Source organism: Oncorhynchus tshawytscha, linkage group LG33, assembly GCF_018296145.1.
Source record: "Oncorhynchus tshawytscha isolate Ot180627B linkage group LG33, Otsh_v2.0, whole genome shotgun sequence".
Classification (NCBI taxonomy): Eukaryota; Metazoa; Chordata; class Actinopteri; order Salmoniformes; family Salmonidae; genus Oncorhynchus; species Oncorhynchus tshawytscha.
In genome coordinates, this window is record NC_056461.1 from 45,386,386 (window position 1) to 45,399,751 (window position 13,366).

The 13,366-nt window shown below is 43.4% G+C and overlaps 1 protein-coding gene across 1 annotated transcript in view; it reads left to right on the forward strand.

Moving 5' to 3' along the window:
- Positions 1–9,756, forward strand: part of LOC112237417 (dihydrolipoyllysine-residue acetyltransferase component of pyruvate dehydrogenase complex, mitochondrial) — a 30,368-nt gene extending 20,612 nt beyond the window's left edge. The window contains exons 12-14 of the mRNA XM_024406013.2: positions 4,592–4,754; positions 4,881–5,017; positions 7,191–9,756. Coding sequence (XP_024261781.1) covers positions 4,592–4,754; positions 4,881–5,017; positions 7,191–7,320 — 430 coding nt within the window. The 3' untranslated portion in view covers positions 7,321–9,756. The remainder of the gene's footprint in view (positions 1–4,591; positions 4,755–4,880; positions 5,018–7,190) is intronic.
- The last annotated feature ends 3,610 nt before the right edge of the window (positions 9,757–13,366 follow it).

Below are 13,366 nucleotides of genomic sequence, written 5' to 3' on the forward strand. Positions count from 1 at the left end.
AGGAAGAAACCCAGCCCAGTCACGGACCAGGATGTCTTGCTCCCAGGCAGACTAATAACTTTTTTGCCCGCTTTGAGGACAATACAGTGCCACTGACACGGCCTGCAACGGAAACATGCGGTCTCTCCTTCACTGCAGCCGAAGTGAGTAAGACATTTAAACGTGTTAACCCTCGCAAGGCTGCAGGCCCAGACGGCATCCCCAGCCGCGCCCTCAGAGCATGCGCAGACCAGCTGGCCGGTGTGTTTACGGACATATTCAATCAATCCCTATACCAGTCTGCTGTTCCCACATGCTTCAAGAGGGCCACCATTGTTCCTGTTCCCAAGAAAGCTAAGGTAACTGAGCTAAACGACTACCGCCCGTAGCACTCACATCCGTCATCATGAAGTGCTTTGAGAGACTAGTCAAGGACCATATCACCTCCACCCTACCTGACACCCTTGACCCACTCCAATTTGCTTACCGCCCAAATAGGTCCACAGACGATGCAATCTCAACCACACTGCACACTGCCCTAACCCATCTGGACAAGAGGAATACCTATGTGAGAATGCTGTTCATCGACTACAGCTCGGCATTCAACACCATAGTACCCTCCAAGCTCGTCATCAAGCTCGAGACCCTGGGTCTCGACCCCGCCCTGTGCAACTGGGTACTGGACTTCCTGACGGGCCGCCCCCAGGTGGTGAGGGTAGGCAACAACATCTCCTCCCCGCTGATCCTCAACACTGGGGCCCCACAAGGGTGCGTTCTGAGCCCTCTCCTGTACTCCCTGTTCACCCACGACTGCGTGGCCATGCACGCCTCCAACTCAATCATCAAGTTTGCGGACGACACAACAGTGGTAGGCTTGATTACCAACAACGACGAGACGGCCTACAGGGAGGAGGTGAGGGCCCTCGGAGTGTGGTGTCAGGAAAATAACCTCACACTCAACGTCAACAAAACTAAGGAGATGATTGTGGACTTCAGGAAACAGCAGAGAGAACACCCCCATCCACATCGATGGAACAGTAGTGGAGAGGGTAGCAAGTTTTAAGTTCCTCGGCATACACATCACAGACAAACTGAATTGGTCCACTCACACAGACAGCATCGTGAGGAAGGCGCAGCAGCGCCTCTTCAACCTCAGGAGGCTGAAGAAATTCGGCTTGTCACCAAAAGCACTCACAAACTTCTACAGATGCACAATCGAGAGCATCCTGGCGGGCTGTATCACCGCCTGGTATGGCAACTGCACCGCCCTCAACCGTAAGGCTCTCCAGAGGGTAGTGAGGTCTGCACAACGCATCACCGGGGGCAAACTACCTGCCCTCCAGGACACCTACACCACCCGATGCTACAGGAAGGCCATAAAGATCATCAAGGACATCAACCACCCGAGCCACTGCCTGTTCACCCTGCTGCCATCCAGAAGGCGAGGTCAGTACAGGTGCATCAAAGCTGGGACCGAGAGACTGAAAAACAGCTTCTATCTCAAGGCCATCAGACTGTTAAACAGCCACCACTAACATTGAGTGGCTACTGCCAACACACTGTCAATGACACTGACTCTACTCCAGCCACTTTAATCATGGGAATTGATGGGAAATGATGTAAATATATCACTAGCCACTTTAAACAATGCTACCTTATATAATGTTACTTACCCTACATTGTTCATCTCATATGCATACGTTGATACTGTACTCTATATCATCGACTGCATCCTTATGTAATACATGTATCACTAGCCACTTTAACTATGCCACTTGGTTTACATACTTATCTCATATGTATATACTGTACTCGATATCATCTACTGTATCTTGCCTATGCTGCTCTGTACCATCACTCATTCATATATCCTTATGTACATATTCTTTATCCCCTTACACTGTGTATAAGACAGTAGTTTTTTTGGAATTGTTAGTTAGATTACTTGTTCGTTATTACTGCATTGTCGGAACTAGAAGCACAAGCATTTCGCTACACTCGCATTAACATCTGCTAACCATGTGTATGTGACAAATAAAATTTGATTTGATTACTGGAGGCTGAGACAGGAGGGGTCAGGAGACACTGGCCCCATCCGAGGACACCCCCGGACAGGGCCAAACAGGAAGGATATAACCCCACCCACTTTGCCAAAGCACAGCCCCCACACCACTAGAGGGATATCTTCAACCACCAACTTACCATCCTGAGACAAGGCTGAGTATAGCCCACAAAGATCTCCGCCATGGCACAACCCAAGGGGGGGTGCCAACCCAGACAGGATGACCACATCAGTGAATCAACCCACTCAGGTGACGCACCCCTTCCAGGGACGGCATGAGAGAGCCCCAGTAAACCAGTGACTCAGCCCCTGTAATTGGGTTAGAGGCAGAGAATCCCAGTGGAAAGAGGGGAACCGGCCAGGCAGAGACAGCAAGGGCGGTTCGTTGCTCCAGAGCCTTTCCGTTCACCTTCCCACTCCTGGGCCAGACTACACTCAATCATATGACCCACTGAAGAGATGAGTCTTCAGTAAAGACTTAAAGGTTGAGACCAAGTTTGCGTCTCTGACATGGGTAGGCAGGCTTTGTAGGTTAGCAGTAAAACCTTGAAATCAGCCCTTGCTTTGACAGGAAGCCAGTGTAGAGAGGCTAGCACTGGAGTAATATGATCAAATCTTTTGGTTCTAGTCAGGATTCTAGCAGCCGTATTTAGCACCAACTGAAGTTTATTTAGTGCTTTATCCGGGTAGCCGGAAAGTAGAGCATTGCAGTAGTCTAACCTAGAAGTGACAAAAGCATGGATTAATTTTTCTGCATCATTTTTGGACAGAAAGTTTCTGATTTTTGCAATGTTACGTAGATGGAAAAAGCTGTCCTTGAAATGGTCTTGATATGTTCTTCAAAAGAGAGATCAGGGTCCAGAGTAACGCCGAGGTCCTTCACAGTTTTATTTGAGACGACTGTACAACCATTAAGATTAATTGTCAGATTCAACAGAAGATCTCTTTGTTTTTTGGGACCTAGAACAAGCATCTCTGTTTTGTCCGAGTTTAAAAGTAGAAAGTTTGCAGCCATCCACTTCCTTATGTCTGAAACACATGCTTCTAGCGAGGGCAATTTTGGGGCTTCACCATGTTTCATTGAAATGTACAGCTGTGTGTCATCCGCATAGCAGTGAAAGTTAACATTATGTTTTCGAATAACATCCCCAAGAGGTAAAAAATATAGTGAAAACTACTGTGGTATTTCACCCAGTAGATATGGGAGTTTATCATTATTGGCTTAGTTTCCCACAAATTCTTTGTGGATCTGTGTAATCGGAGGGAAGGTTTGGGAATCGCTTTCTTTTAGGTGGTTGTAGAATTTAACGGCTATTTTCTGGATTTTAATAATTAGTGGGTATTGGTCTAATTCTGCTCTGCATGCATTATTTGGTGTTTTACGTTGTACACAGAGGATATTTTTGCGGAATTCTGCATGCAGAATCTCAATTTGGTGTTTGTCCCATTTTGTGAATTCTTGGTTGGTGAGCGGACCCCAGACCTCACAACCATCTATAACTGATTCAAGTATTTTTAGCCAGATTCTAGTTGGTATGTCGAATTTTATGTTCATTTTGATGACATAGAAGGCCTCTCTTGCCTTGTCTCAGCTCGTTCACAGCTTTGTGGAATTACCTGTGGCGCTGATGTTTAGGCCGAGGTATGTATAGTTTTTTGTGCTCTAGAGTAGTGATTCCCAAACGCTTTAACCTCCAGCTGTACCCCCTCTAGCACCAGGGTCAGCGCACTCTCAACTGTTGTTTTTTGCCATCATTGTAAGCCTGCCACACACACACTATACTTTATTATTTTTATTTTACTAGGCAAGTCAGTTAAGAACAAATTCTTATTTTCAATGACGGCCTAGGAACAGTGGGTTAACTGCCTGTTCAGGGGCAGAACAACAGATTTGTACCCTGTCAGCTCGGGGATTCGAACTCGGTTAGTTGCTAGTCCAACGCTCTAACCACGAGGCTACGCTGCCGGTCCTGCCACAATACGATACATTTATTACTCATAAGAATGAGTGTGAGTTTTTGTCACAACCAGGCTCGTGGGAAGAGCTTTTATAGGACCAGGGCACAAATAATGACATAATAATAATCAATCATTTTGCTCTTTATTTAGCCATCTTACATGTGAAACCTTATTTGTTCATCAAAAATTGTGAATAACTCACCACAGATTACTCGGTCTTAAATCACTTTCTAAACACAGTCTGTGCCTGTATCTAGTTTTCATGCTCGTGAATCCACCCTCACATAGGTATGTGGTTGCAAAGGGAATCTCAGTGTCTTAACAGCATGATTTGCCAAGGGTAGGATACTCTGAGCGAAGCCCTATCCAAAAATCTGCTTGTTGCAATTTCAATGAGGTTCTCTTGTTCAGATATCGGTAAGTGGACTGGAGGCAGGGCATGAAAGGGATAACGAATCCAGTTGTTTGTGTCGTGCGTTTCACACCACACCCACTCACGTCACACCACCCAAAAACACATTTTTGAATAGGTCAAGTTTTAGAGTGTGTGTGTGTGTGTGTGTGTGTGTGTGTGTGTGTGTGTGTGTGTAGGAACCATGTGGTGGACGTGAGTGTGGCGGTGAGTACGCCCAACGGTCTGATAACGCCCATCGTGTTCAACGCCCACACCAAGGGACTGGCTGCTATCAGCTCTGATGTCTCAGCCCTGGCTGCCAAGGCCCGCGACGGGAAACTACAGCCGCACGAGTTCCAGGTAACTACCAACCACATTCTAAAAACAAATGATTACACACTAAAAACAAATGTGTTAAACACTTCTGCAACATTAGTTGGTCCCACAGGTTCCAGGAGTTGAATCCTCTAAAACTGTGTGTTTCAGGGAGGCACGTTTACCATCTCTAACCTGGGAATGTTTGGTGTCAAGAACTTCTCAGCCATCATTAACCCTCCCCAGGCCTGTATTCTGGCAGTAGGGGGCTCAGAGAAGAGACTGCTGCCCGCTGACAATGAGAAAGGGTAACTACACTACATAGTATACTACTATAGCTACACTATACTAGGCTAATACTACCCCAGGCCTGTATACTGAACTGGTAAATACACTACCAGGGCTCTTCAAACTTCTTCCCCAGGGACACCCATCCTAACCCATCTTAAGCTAAAGTCATTCCGCTACCCAAGAATAGTAAAGCCCCCTTCACTGGCTCAAATAGCCGACCAATCAGCCTGTTATCTACCCCTAGTAAACTTCTGGAAAAAATGGTGTTTGACCAGATACAATGCTATTTTACTGTAAACATATTGACAAAAGACTGTCAGCATGCTTATAGGGAAGGATGCTCAACAAGCACAGCATTTACACAAATGACTGATGATTGGCTGAGAGAATTGATGATTAAATAATTGTTGGTGCTGTCTTGTTAGACTTCAGTGTGGCTTTTGACATTATCGATCATAGTCTGCTGCTGGAAAAAACGTATGTGTTATGGCTTTACACCCCCTGCTATAATGTGGATAAATATTTACTTGTCTAACAGAACACAGAGGGTGTTATGGCTTTACACCCCCTGCTATAATGTGGATAAATATTTACCTGTCTAACAGAACACAGAGGGTGTTATGGCTTTACACCCCCTGCTATAATGTGGATAAATATTTACCTGTCTAACAGAACACAGATGGTTTTCTTTAATGGAAGCCTCTCAAATATAATCCAGTTAGAATCAGGAATTCCCCAGGGCAGCTGTCTAGGGCCCTTGCTTTTTCAATCTTTACTAATGACATGCCACTGGCTTTGAGTAAAGCCAGAGGGTCTATGTATGTGGATGGTGTTGTAGACTCTGGGGCCTTTCAGAACAGGTGTATATATACTGAGATCATGTGACCGATCATGTGACACTTAGATTCCACACAGGTGGACTTTATTTAACTAATTATGTGACTTCTGGAGGTAATTGGTTGCACCAGATCTTATTTAGGGGCTTCATAGCAAAGGGGGTGAATACATATGCACCTACCAGTTTTCCGCATTTTATTTATAATATATAAATATATATGTTTTTTTTTTTTTTTTTCACTTTACCAATTTAGATTTTTGTGTATGTCCATGACATGATATCTAAATAAAAAGACATTTAAATTAGAGGATGTGATGCAACAAAATAGGAAAAACACCAAGAGGGATGAATACAAGGCTCTGTACCACAGTGACTGAAACGACTCCAACACTTATCGAAGAGCTGCAGTTAGTTTCAGTTTGTGGCAAGAAATAAGATAGTCCAAAATATTTATAAACCTAAAAGCATTGTATTTGGGACCAATCATTCACTAAACCTCAACTACATCTCGTAATGAATAATGTGGAAATTGAGCAAATTGAGGTGACTAAAGTGCTTGGAGTAACCCTGGATTGGAAACTGTCATGGTCAAAACATATTGATACAACAGTAGCTAAGATGGGGAGAAGTCTGTCCATAATAAAGCGCTGCTCTACCTTCTTAACAGCACTGTCAACAAGGCAGGTCCTACAGGCCCTAGTTTCTACCTTCTTAACAGCACTATCAACAAGGCAGGTCCTACAGGCCCTAGTTTCTACCTTCTTAACAACACTATCAACAAGGCAGGTCCTACAGGCTCTAGTTTCTACCTTCTTAACATTACTATCAACAAGGCAGGTCCTACAGGCCCTAGTTTCTACCGTCTTAACAGCACTATCAACAATAACCCTATCTCATCCCAACCCTATCTCATCCCAACCCTATCTCATCCCAACCCTATCTCATCCCAACCCTATCTCATCCCAACCCTCTCTCATCCCAACCCTATCTCATCCCAACCCTATGTTACCAAAACCTGTGATGTCTTGTCATCGTTGACAAGCGTCTAAAGGAAATGTGACAACATGATGATGGCAATGTTGTTCCTACTAAATATTTGCCTACTTGAGCAATGTCATCGTATTTCCAAATCACACTGGTGTAATTTGATGGAAACAGTCATTAGCCTCCATTCAGAATGACTGGGCACCACTTGACTTTCAGGCACCAATATGGCTGCCCCTGCAGCGTCTGTAGAACAGTTATAACAATGGCATGACGTGACATAGGTGCAACCCATGAATTGATTGGACAGGGCCTTTTAATCTTAAGGTTGATCATACGCTGTTCTGTTATTTACTGTGTGTGTGTAGGTTTGACGTGGCCAGCATGATGTCGGTGACGTTAAGTTGTGACCATCGCGTGGTGGACGGAGCAGTGGGAGCTCAGTGGCTCGCAGAGTTCAGGAAGTTCCTGGAGAAGCCTGTCACCATGCTGCTCTGATTGGATAACACCCTCACCAGGCCACACTGTGGTTGGCTGGAGCCGTCGCCAAGCTGATTGGTGGAAACCGTTCAACATGTTTCTGTGATTGGCTGGCCCACCACAAGGACACTCCCCCTCCCCCTTAAAGGGGTGAGGCAGGACTCACTCCCCTCAGAATATAAGACACTTTTCCCTCTTCCTCTGTCTCTCGCCCTCCATAACTGTTGACATAGTTATTGACATAGTTACAGTTTAGCCCAGTGGCTGTGATGTCACTACAACATGTTGTTTATAAAGGTAACTGTTACAGTTGGGAGAAGATTGTGTTTAAAGTTTTAAAAAAAGATGACATTGGAGCTAAGAGTACGTTAGCAAAGAGAGAGAGAGAGACCTGAAGAGACACACAGACAAACACACTAGCCCAGCCCCTCTGATCAGCCTGCTATGTAGAACCAGTATAGTCACACACTAGCCCAGCCCCTCTGATCAGCCTGCTATGTAGAACCAGTATAGTCACACACTAGCCCAGCCCCTCTGATCAGCCTGCTATGTAGAACCAGTATAGTCACACACTAGCCCAGCCCCTCTGATCAGCCTGCTATGTAGAACCAGTGTTGTTTATGTAAATACATTGACAGGAGGTCCACATCTCTGCTTGTTGTCTTCTCTCCATGGTAGGTAATTGAGAGATTGATGAATGTCACTGATTTGCCAGAGTTCAATCGCCTATAGCAGGTCTGAATCAGTCCCTGATTACAGAGGAAAGATGTCAACTAGCCGTGCTGCTGACCTCCAGGTATGGAGCTGAGAACAGCTGATCTAGCTTGTGATGCTCTATGATCAGCTGATCTAGCTTGTGATGCTCTATGATCAGCTGATCTATCTGGTGATGCTCTATGATAGGGGTCTCCAACAGGTCCATCTACCAGTAGCTACCAGCCCACCTATGAGTAGCTCGCCAAACAATTCTGAAAGTACATGCAATTGTCAGTATCAGACACAGAACGCTCCCAACTACTATCTAAACAACACAACGTTGACATTATCCCACCCCTGGTTAGCGACTATTGGCTTCAAAAGCCAAACCTAACACAATATCTGGCAATTATTTTCCAGCAATATTGCCTCTGTCTGTGTGGTGTGCATGTTTTTCTATCACTCAGTGTGTAGCCAGTTGATATGATAACCGTCTTGTGGTTTTACAGAAATACTTTCGCCAAAACCTTCTCAATTAAATGTTAACTGCAAAGTAGGCTTACCTGGCAGAAGCATATCATGAGTAAGTATGTAATTTGCATCTGTTATTTGTTAACTCTGCCATGAACTGAGCAGCAGCAGTCTAGAACCATCACTAGATCAGCACATTAGATGGGACATTCCTCACTCCCCAGATTCACAATTAAAGGGCCAGATGCACAATTAAAGGGGAATTACACCCCAAAAAGTCTAAATTTGTTAGTTTTCTTCCAGGCACCCATAAAATGGCTTTGTGTGATTTAAGTATTGACATGGACTCAGAACATCCATTATCACACCTCCACTGTGGGGCTCTATAGGTCTTCTGATGTGATTTAATGACGGACTCAGAACATCCATTATGACACCTCCACTGTGGGACTCTATAGGTCTTCTGATGTGATTTAATGACATGGACTCAGAACATCCATTATGACACCTCCACTGTGGGGCTCTATAGGTCTTCTGATGTGATTTAATGACATGGACTCAACCTAATGTCGTTGTTTCTCTATAAACAATTCTAACCATCATTTAGGAGAGATAAAACAGATTTTATAGCCCCCCTTAGAGTTGTTTATGAATGAACTGTTATTTGACCAGGTATATTGACAGAAAACACAGTTCACTACTTTCTGAGTAGCAGGAAAGAGGAGAATGTGCCTACAGTGAGGGAAAAAAGTATTTGACCCGCTGCTGATTGTGTACGTTTGCCCACTGACAAAGAAATTATCAGTCTAATTTGAATGGTAGGTTTATTTGAACAGTGAGAGACAGAACAACAACAACAAAAATCCAGAAAAAACGCATGTCAGAAATGTTATAAATTGATTTGCATTTTAATGAGGGGATCAAATAGTTTTTTCCCTCTCTGTATTGGAAAGCTAGAAAGAAATGGGTAGCTGAAGACATTTCTAGCTCTTATGCTAGAAAAGGTTGGAGACCCCTGCTCTATGATCAGCTAATCTAGGATGGATGGAGTCTTCATTTACAGTGGGAGGGGCTTTATTTATGACATCACCCCCTGACTAAGCACTCGGCCAATCCCCTTCTTCCCCTGGACATGTTATTATTTCCTAACCTGTTAACAAACATTCTGAACAGGAAATGTTGTGTATTTACATGACATCATCTGAAAACAAGTGAAACGCACAAAGAAGTGAAGCTGGATGTACCGTTGCCATGGGAATTATTGCTGAATAAATTGAGTCAAAATGAGCTACTATGGTGCTGTTGTGGAGAGTCCTATATTAATATATACATTAAAGCTCTGTTATATGTAATATATATATTATACACTGAACAAAAATATAAATGTGTTGATCCCATGTTTCATGAGCTGAAATAAAAGATCCCAGAGATGTTCCATACGCACAAGAAGCTTATTGCTCTAAAATGTTGTCCTCACACTTGTTTACGTCCCTGTTAGTGAGCATTTCTCCTTTGCCAAGATAATCCATCCACCTGACAGGTGTGGCATATCAAGAAGCTGATTAAACTGCATGCTCATTACACAGGTGTACCTTGTGCTGGGGACAATAAAAAGGCACTCTAAAATGTGCAGTTTTGCCACACACAACAATGCCACAGATGTCTCAAGTTTTGAGGGAGCATGCAGTTGGCATGCTGACTGCAGGAATGTCCACCAGAGTTGTTGCCAGAGAATTGGATGTTCATTTCTCTACCATAAGCGTTCTCCAACATAATTTTAGAGAATTTGGCAGTACTTCAAACCAACCTCAACCGCAGACCACGTGTATGGGCAAGTGGTTGTGGACAAGTGGTTGTGAACAGAGTGCCCCCTGGTGGGTTTATATTATGGGCAGGCATACACTACGGACAACGAACACAATTGCATTTTATCGATGGCAATTTGAACGCACAGAGATACCATGACGAGATCCTGAGGCCCGTTGTCGTGCCATTCATCCTCCTCCATCACATCATGTTTCAGCATATTGCACGACCCCATGTCGCAAGGATCTGTACACAATTCCTGGAAGATGAAAATGTCCCATATTGTCCATGGCCTTTATACTCACCAGACATGTCACCCATTGAGCATGTTTGGGATGCTCTGGATTGACGTGTATGACAATGTTCCACTTCCTCCCATTGTCCAGCAACTTCGCACAGCCATGGGGACAACATTCCACAGGCCACAATTAACAGCCTGATCAACTCGATGCAAAGGAGATGTGTCGGGCTGCATGAGGCAAATGGTGGTCACACCAGATAATGCTGCATTCCCAGTCATGTGAAATCAAAAATTTGGGCCTAATGTGAACTGTAACTCAGTAAAATCTTTGAAATTGTTGCATGTTAGGATTATATTTTTGTTCATATAGTGCATTCGGAAAGTATTCAGACCTTGTGGCTTTTTCCAGATTTTGTTATGTTACAGCCTTATTCTAAAACAAATTAAATAATAACTTTTTTTAATGTCAATCTACACACAATACCCCATAATGTCAAACCGAAAAGTTATTTTGAAAATTTTACAAATGTATTAAAAATATATGACAGGAACACCTTATTTTCATCAGTATTCAGACCCTTTGCTATGAAACTTGAAATTGAGCTCAGGTGCATCCTCTTTCCATTGATCATCATTTTAGATGTTTCTACAACTTGATTGGAGTCCACCTTTGGTAAATTCAATTGATTGAACATTATTTGGAAAGGCACACACCTGCATAGTGTAGAGGTCGACCGATTTATAAGGACCAAAAAAGCCAAGTGTTGGAGAAGAAAGTAAAAGTGCAATATGTGCCATGTAAGAAAGCTAATGTTTAAGTTTCTTGCTCAGAACATGAGAACATATGAAAGCCGGTTGTTCCTTTTAACATGAGTCTTCAATATTCCCACGTAAGAAGTTTTAGGTTGTAGTTATTATATGAATTATAGGACTATTTCTTTCTATACCATTGTATTTCATATACCTTTGACTATTGGATGTTCTTATAGGCTCTTTAGTATTGCCAGTGTAACAGTATAGCTTCCGTCCCTCTCCTCCTGGGCTCGAACCAGCAACACATCGACAACAGCCACCCTCGAAAGCAGCATTACCCATGCAGAGCAAGGGGAACAACTATTCCAAGTCTCAGAGCGAGTGATGTTTGAAATGCTATTAGCGCGCACCCCGCTAACTAGCTAGCCATTTCCCATCGGTTACACCAGCCTAATCTCGGGAGTTGATAGGCTTGAAGTCAAAAACAGCAGAGCTGCTGAAAAACGCACGAAAGTGCTGTTTGAATGAATGCTTACGAGCCTGCTGCTGCCTACCATTGCTCAGTCAGACTGCTCTATCAAATCATAGACTTAATTATAACATAATAACACACAGAAATATGAGCCTTAGTTTCCAGATTCGACCATATTAATGACCTATCATCTCGAAAACAAAACAACCGTTCCGTATTTTATCTAACGGGTGGCATCCATAAGTCTAAATATTCCTGTTACATTGCACAACCTTCAATGTTATGTCATAATTACGTAACATTCTGGCAAATTAGCTCGCAATGAGCCAGGCAGCACAAACTGTTGCTTATAGCCCGACTGCGTGCAATGAACGCAAGAGAAGTGACACAATTTCACCTGGTTAATATTGCCTGCTAACCTGGATTTCTTTTAGCTAAATATGCAGGTTCAAAAATATATACTTCTGTGTTTTGATTTTAAGAAAGGCACTTATGTTTGTGGTTAGGTACTGTCGTGATACGAAACCTTCAGCCCTGCTCCTTGGCCGGCAGCGGGGTGCTAGAGGTGGTTAGCATCCCGTTCCCTGGATTGGACAGGGTCTAGCTCTAGCTGGGATGTGTGAACCCCACGTTTATCCTCTAGACTCCTTTTACACCAATAATGAATCCTTGAGTTGTTATTAAGCCTTCTTCCCACCGGCCTCTATATGATTTCCCTGTGGTTGAGTATTCCCCTTCTGTGATGTATCTAGTTTAAAGTGTGAAGACCTTTAGTCAACTTAGTCTCACTACTCTGCCCGTCGGCTATGTATCGCTTGGATAATAAAACTTAGATTGATAAGACAATTAATGAATCACTACTGGACACACCTTCCTCCTTGTCTTTTAATGGTAACTCACCAGTGTCCCGGTAGAGGGGAGTGTCAGAGTTGTTATCTCCCGTGCTGTTAACTGTCTTGGGAGGGCGTTTTACTCGAGACAAAATAAGACTACCGTTTATTTTTGGAAACACTCTGTTTTTTGTCTTTCACAATCAAACACACTTGGAAATACACAATTTGTTACTCGGTTACACACAGCGTTAATCAAAAACATGCAAATACCTTAATGCTCTATAATGCCTGGTACAATAATAACACTTATCTCTATGTATTTACTGCTTATTATAGCTTAGTTAATTACCTTTGAGAGATGACGGGGAGACCCACGAGATCAGGAGCAGAGTTTCAATCGGTCAGAGTTCTGAGAATTTAGCTTAGGTATCGATCCCTACTCTTGAGGTATCGGTGGTTCAACTAAATTTCGAGATTCAAGTTAGACTGGAGAGACCAGAGGTTCACCGGTGATCTACCGCAGTGTCTGTGGCAATAAGACCCAGCCGGAATGTTGAGCTCAATCAGTTAAGATATTATTGCATCAAGATAAACCGAGCACAGGGCAAATGGCGACAAGTACTACTGTTCGATAGGTAAGCGGCACGAACCCGAGTTCCAGCAAGTTAGAATCTATAGATAATTTGAGTTGAGCATTAATAGCTCAAAGTCAAATGGTTGTCTAAAGGAATTCAAGATTCAAGAAGTCAGCGCCAATTTAATGGCAATTTCTCTTTATATACCTTTTGCTTC